General features: G+C 48.4%; 1 protein-coding gene across 2 annotated transcripts in view; it reads right to left on the bottom strand.

Moving 5' to 3' along the window:
• Positions 1-5,443, bottom strand: part of atg2a (autophagy related 2A) — a 35,282-nt gene extending 29,839 nt beyond the window's left edge. For both annotated transcript variants that reach the window (XR_013937325.1, XM_080525037.1), the window contains exons 1-8: positions 5,004-5,443; positions 4,394-4,556; positions 4,015-4,164; positions 3,764-3,866; positions 2,928-3,069; positions 2,149-2,382; positions 1,781-1,880; positions 1,385-1,555 (exon numbers count right to left, since the gene is read on the bottom strand). Coding sequence is in view for 1 of the 2 variants with exons in the window: in XM_080525037.1 (XP_080381163.1) it covers positions 1,385-1,555; positions 1,781-1,880; positions 2,149-2,382; positions 2,928-3,069; positions 3,764-3,866; positions 4,015-4,164; positions 4,394-4,556; positions 5,004-5,174 (1,234 nt within the window). In the remaining variant the exon portion in view is untranslated. The remainder of the gene's footprint in view (positions 1-1,384; positions 1,556-1,780; positions 1,881-2,148; positions 2,383-2,927; positions 3,070-3,763; positions 3,867-4,014; positions 4,165-4,393; positions 4,557-5,003) is intronic.
• Between the last annotated feature and the right edge of the window lie 557 nt (positions 5,444-6,000).

The raw sequence follows: 6,000 nt of genomic DNA, 5'->3' as shown, positions 1-6,000 counted from the left end.
AGAGGAGTAGAGGAGGTGTAGAGGAGTAGAGGAGGTGTAGAGGAGGTGTAGAGGAGGTATAGAGGAGTAGAGGAGGAGTAGAGGAGGTGTAGAGGAGGTGTAGAGGAGGTGTAGAGGTGTAGAGGAGGTGTAGAGGAGGTGTGTGAATGCGTAGTGAAGCCCTCTCTGCAGGACTAAACCGTACCGTGCTGGGATACGGCCTCGGCCCACTAATACCCAAATCACCAAGATTAGGCCTGTCCAGTGATAAACCCCAAACGAGAGGGATTAACCCAACATAGGAGGGGGTTAGGAGGTTAGGGAGAGGGGGGGTGTTTTGGAGGTTTTGCTCACTGTTGCTTTGTCTTGTTCTCGCAGCAATATTACTAGCTTACACATAGTACATGTTATGAACCTATATGCTTTTGGTTACTGCCCCTTCATAATCACGCATCTCTGTACATTCTCTACGGCTCTCAGGGAGGCAGAAACCATACTGTCATAATGACATAATACTGTATAGATGCCATTTAGCTCATGCTTTTATCCAAAGCCACTTACATGGGGTGGCTGTGGCGCAGGAGGTAGAGCCGGCGTCTAAAGATCGCATGGTCGGCAGATCGGCGGTTCGAGCGCCTACTGGCCACATGTCAAAGTGTCCTTAGGCAAGACACTGAACCCCAAATTGCTCCCAGTGAGCGGGCCGGCGCCTTGCATGGTAGCTTGTCGCCATTGGTGTGTGAATGTGTGTGAACGGGTGAATGAGAGGCTGGTGTAAAGCGCTTTGGAATAAGGCGCTATATAAGTCAGTCCATTTACCATATTTTTACATTGCAGTGAGTGCATAAATGTTTTAGTATATATAACACTGTCTCTGACCACTACGCTACTGGGTCTCTGTTGTAAACGTGTCTATTTGTCTTAACATCTCAGCGCTCTGTGTATTATTCTCTAATAGACAAATGAAACACATTTTATTTGTGCTTTTCACATGAACATGTGCACCCCCTTGCACCACCGGACCCCTGCCTTTCAAGGATATTGGGGGTGGAAGTGTCTGGAACAAGCTTCCAGTAGCAGTGTGTTCTGTCCTTTTCTTTGTCTTTTTCTTTTGTATTACATTGTGGATACTGATGTTTGTTATTTATTTATTTTGTGTTGTTTCAGTATTAAGAATGGAAAAGTATTAGTACTATTGATACTGAAATGTATTTATTAATTAATTGGATTATATCATTTAAGTATAATTGTTCTCACTTGAGAGTGACGGATAGGGGTAGGACAGGATAAGGCTAGGCTTCATCCTACTCCTTTTCGAACATTGATAGGCCTGTACTCTACTTATTAGTTATTTTATTATTTTAAACCATGTTCGAAATAAAAGATTCATTCATTCATTCCTCACCTCCGTTCTCCAGGCCGGTGACGTAGGGCTCCAGGTCTGGCTCCGTGTCCCAGGCTGGGTCTCTGTCCCCGGGGCTACAGCTCAGGTGCTTGCTCAGGTCGTCCTCGATCAGACGGAAGTCTTCAGAGTCCAGGGGACGGCTCTGCGCCCCCCCGGCCTTCCCTTCAGGCTCTGGGAAGGGGAGGGACACAACACACTCTCAACACACTGGATTTGTGTACAGTATGTGTGTGTGTGTGTATGTGTGTGTGTGTGTTTGCCCAGTATGATTTCTCCCAATAACAAATCAATAACAAAAGAATGACAGCCTGAGAGCGCTAAAAACACCAATCTAGGTCAAGAGACCAAATGGTCTCATTGAGGCGCAGTGCAGGTGTGCCAGGGGCAGCAGGTTACCTGTGTCGATGCAGAGGGCAGACAGCAGGTCTGTGAGGTGAGTGATCTGGTCTGGAGACAGAAGCAGGTGGAGGCAACCCACCTTCCCATCCAGCTCCAACTGAGAGAGAGAGAGAGAGAGAGAGAGAGAGAGAGAGAGAGAGAGAGAGAGAGAGAGAGAGAGAGAGAGAGAGAGAGAGAGAGAGAGAGAGAGAGAGAGAGAGAGAGAGAGAGAAAATAATTAGTGAAAGACTACAAAACTTCTGATCAATTCAACCATGGTTATGTGCACACAAAAAAGGCACCAACACACACTGACACACGCCGACACACACGCTGACACACACACACACGCTGACACACACTGACACACACACTGACACACACACCTTGGGTCCAGGCAGCATGTCGTTCTGTTTGATCTTGACGGTGGTCTCCATGAAGCCAGAGCAGCTGCCTATCAGGAGGGGCTGGGGGGCCAGAGGGGAGGAGGAGGAGGAGGCCTGAGGGGGGGTGTCATCGTCCTCCTCTTCATCGTCGTCGTCATCCTCCTCTTCATCTTCCTCGTCGTCTTCCTCCTCGCTGGCAGAGGCTGAGCCTGGAGGGTCCTCCGCTACGAGGCCCTGAAGAGGAGAGACGGAGAGACGCTGGTGATGCTACTGGTGATGATGCTACTACTGGCTAATGCTGCTACTGGTGATGCTACTACTGGTGATACTGCTACTGGTGATGCTGCTACTGGTGATGATGCTACTGGTGATGCTGCTACTGGCTAATGCTGTTAGCGTCTGTTAGCCCTCATCACCAGTGTTGGCTAGGAGTATTTGAGTGAAGTTTTTTGAGAGAATGCTGGGTCTCTCTTTAGTGGTGTGTGTCTGACCTAGGGGCGCTATGTAAGTATGTGTAAGTAAGTGAGTAATGTTTATTTATATAGCACATTTTACAACAACAAAAACAGCAAGCAACAAAAAAGTGCTTAACAGAAAACACGAGTAAAAGAGAAACAGAAACAGATAAAAATACACTAAAAACAAAGTGCAATACAAAATACAACTGATGTAAATACATGTGTGTGTTTCTAAGACTGTGTGTGTGTGAAAGGCTTGTGTGTGAATATTAAGCCGCTGTAGTGTGTGTGTGTGTGTGTGTGTGTGTGTGTGTGTGTTACCTGGGACCCGCCGGTGCTCTCGTACCGCAGCTTCACGCTGCTGAGCTGGAGGATCTTGTGCAGGAAGGCAGGAGGCTGGTGGATGTCCACAGGCACTGTCTGGCCACTGGGGTCTCTCACCACCTCGTCACAGTACTCCAGCCTGCACCACAGCACACCGCCACCGGGGGCAGCAAAACACAACTCAGCCAAAACAACAACAAAAACCCTTAAAACTCACTTGATGCTCCAGAAACAGAAAGCTCTACTGACTGAACAAGGGACCCCCATCCCAAACAGCTGGATATCCTTGTGTCCTTTCCTTCCTGACTACACTAGCCAAGATTTACATTTTAACTACTTAGCAGACGCTTTTATCCAAAGCGACTTACAATTAGAGATTACAGAGACATCACTGGAGTCTCACTGGAGTAACTTAGGGCTTACTCAAGGGCACACTAGTGGTGTTCCCAGGTAGGAATTGAACTCATGACCTTCTGATCACCAGTCTAACTCACTCTCTCCACTAGGCCACCACTACCCCAAAGAGAGGTCTTGGAGAGAGGATAGGCTTTCCTGATCAGTAATCCCCCCCCCCCCCCCAAAAAAGGAGAGGAGGTGGAGTGCTGTATTGGGATCCATGCGTCGTACACATCCATGCCGTTGTACAATTCGACATTGACTCGTAAATGTAATAACTAAGATCGAGGAATTCTAATCTAATCGCTTTATGTTCAACCCAGGCCCAAAAGCTCATCAGGGCCCAGCTGCCACCTGAGCCACGCTCCCCCCCCCCGCCCCCCTGCCCCCCCTGCCCCCAGCTCATCATCTATGTCAGTGCAGCAGTGAGAACCTACCGTTTGATGTGCACCTCTAAGGCGATGCCTGTCTCCAGGTCCAGGGGCTGGTGCTCGATACGGACGATGGTGTCCAGGAAGGTGACTTTGATCCGACGAAGAACTGCAAAGACAAGAGGATGAAGATGGATGACTGCTGCATTCACACACACCCTGAAACCTCCTCCTCTCCTGTGTTTGTGACCACCTCCTGCACACACTATATAATGTCACGCACACACACGCTCAAGCACATGCACACTGTGACTCACCCGTCTCAATGGTCTGTGCAAACATCTCCAGTCCCTCCAGTGGGGCAGGTGGCTCTTCGGAAGCCTCGGGGGGGTCCTTCAGGCACTCCTGAGCCAGCTGCATGCTGGAGGTCATGCAAGTGGACCAGCCTTGGGAGTCCCAACCCCCACCTACAGATAAACATCAACATGGTTAATGTCATCAATGACTCACCGTGACAGTCATGTGTAACTCATAAGTGATCGTTTAACATCCGACTTTAGTCTTATATTTCGGGCTTAAGTGCATGATGGTTTGTGGGGGGTGGGTAAACACTTACCAAGCTTACTTCTTGAATTGACAAGCAAGGTACCTGTACATTAGGAGAACTGGTAACGGCCATGCTGTGAGGTTACTTACTGGTCCTGTACTTGGGTCTGCATGTGATCTGAAGGCCAGAGATGACGAGAGTGCAGTGGTCGGTCACAAGCGCAGCCCAAGGGATGGTCACAGATATGCTGCTCACGAAGCCGTCCACGATCTCCAACGGAGCTCCGAGAGACTCCAACAGCTCGTTGACCGCCTGGAGGGGAGGAAGCAAGCGGCCAATGAAGAGAACAATAGGAGGTGTGACTGGGATTACTCTCCTGATGATAAACAACTAGTGATAGCTTAGTAATAAAGGTAACGTCATAAGGCAAAGGGTTTGATTGATGCGTTAATACATCGAGGGACTGACTTTGCAACAGCCTGGGCGATTTCAATTTCGTTTTTAATGAACTGGAGTGACACTCCATGATGAGGGCGATTCTTTTCGAAGACATTGGCTCATGTTATTCCCCCCTACCCGCGCTGTTCCTTGAATTAGTGAGACGAGAAGCCAGCTAGGACATATGACGAGGATGGTTGTTTTTCTATCTGCCCCCCCCAATTGCGAAATAGCCAGGGAGGGGGGGGGGGTGAGAGAGGCACACAGACAGATGTCGGAGTTGCTAGACAACTGATCGACAGCTACTTGCACTGAACTTACCCAAACATCGAGGTGGATATCTTTGATGACACCACTGCCATTATACAGGTCCAAACTCAGTTGCTCCAAACTCAGTCGCTCTTGCAAGAAGTGTCCGAGGTAATGTTGCAAGAGGTACCGACAGGCCCGCTTCTTGATCGAGCCTGACCAGGGGAAAAGCCAGCGAGACATGGGGCCAGAGAGATGTCAGGCTGGGGGAGAGAAGGGGAACACTAATACGAGAACAGTCCTCTGGCAACTGCATAACAAACCAAACAAAGTCTGCTAACGAGGAGCGAGCTGGTTAGCTCATAGCTGTGTGGAGGACTAATATAAGGAAGGGGGGGGTTATTAACCGTAACTCTTCCTCTCCCCTGACACGAAAACTCGGGAAATCCTTTGTGTCAGGATCGATGAGAGTCCAACGTCGTTTGAAAAAGACGTTATTCTTGTTGTATTCGGTTGTTCCGGTTCATCTTTTTTGCTACATTTGCGTCGAAACTGGATGACATGTCCTCTTGGATATCACCCTCTTTTGAGGGTTGTTTATTGTTTTCATACGCGGACTGGTGGTATGGTCAGGACGGCGGTGCGTCATTGCGTCACGAACAGGAAGTAGGAGTTAGAAAGACGCCATCTTTGGAAGGGGAAATTTGACAAATAGGGTTGACCCCAAAAAATGAGTAAATGACTGAGCTGTCATGGCAGGTGACATGTTTCACTTGGCGAAAATGCTGTCATTTTTGGTAGTACTGTCTCTTATTTTAACAAACCAGCAGGAACAAAACAGGCGTAACACAAAATCAGCCAACGCATTGGCTGTTTTACTTTATTACTACAGTATGAAAACATGAACACTATACAAATTACTTAAAACTAACTTTACATGAACCAATATGGATTATAACACCATTATTGCTTGGTAGCGTAGCACACTATGGCGTCAGCCATGTAATTCCAGGGTCCCCAATTCCAGCCGTTGACATATCCTGCATGTCATCCCCCTCTCTCTCTCACC

The sequence above is a fragment of the Nansenia antarctica genome (assembly GCF_963989245.1).
Source record: "Nansenia antarctica genome assembly, chromosome: 3".
Classification (NCBI taxonomy): Eukaryota; Metazoa; Chordata; class Actinopteri; order Argentiniformes; family Microstomatidae; genus Nansenia; species Nansenia antarctica.
The sequence above is the reverse complement of the archived record's forward strand: the minus strand, read 5'-3'. Positions and strand labels throughout refer to the sequence as shown.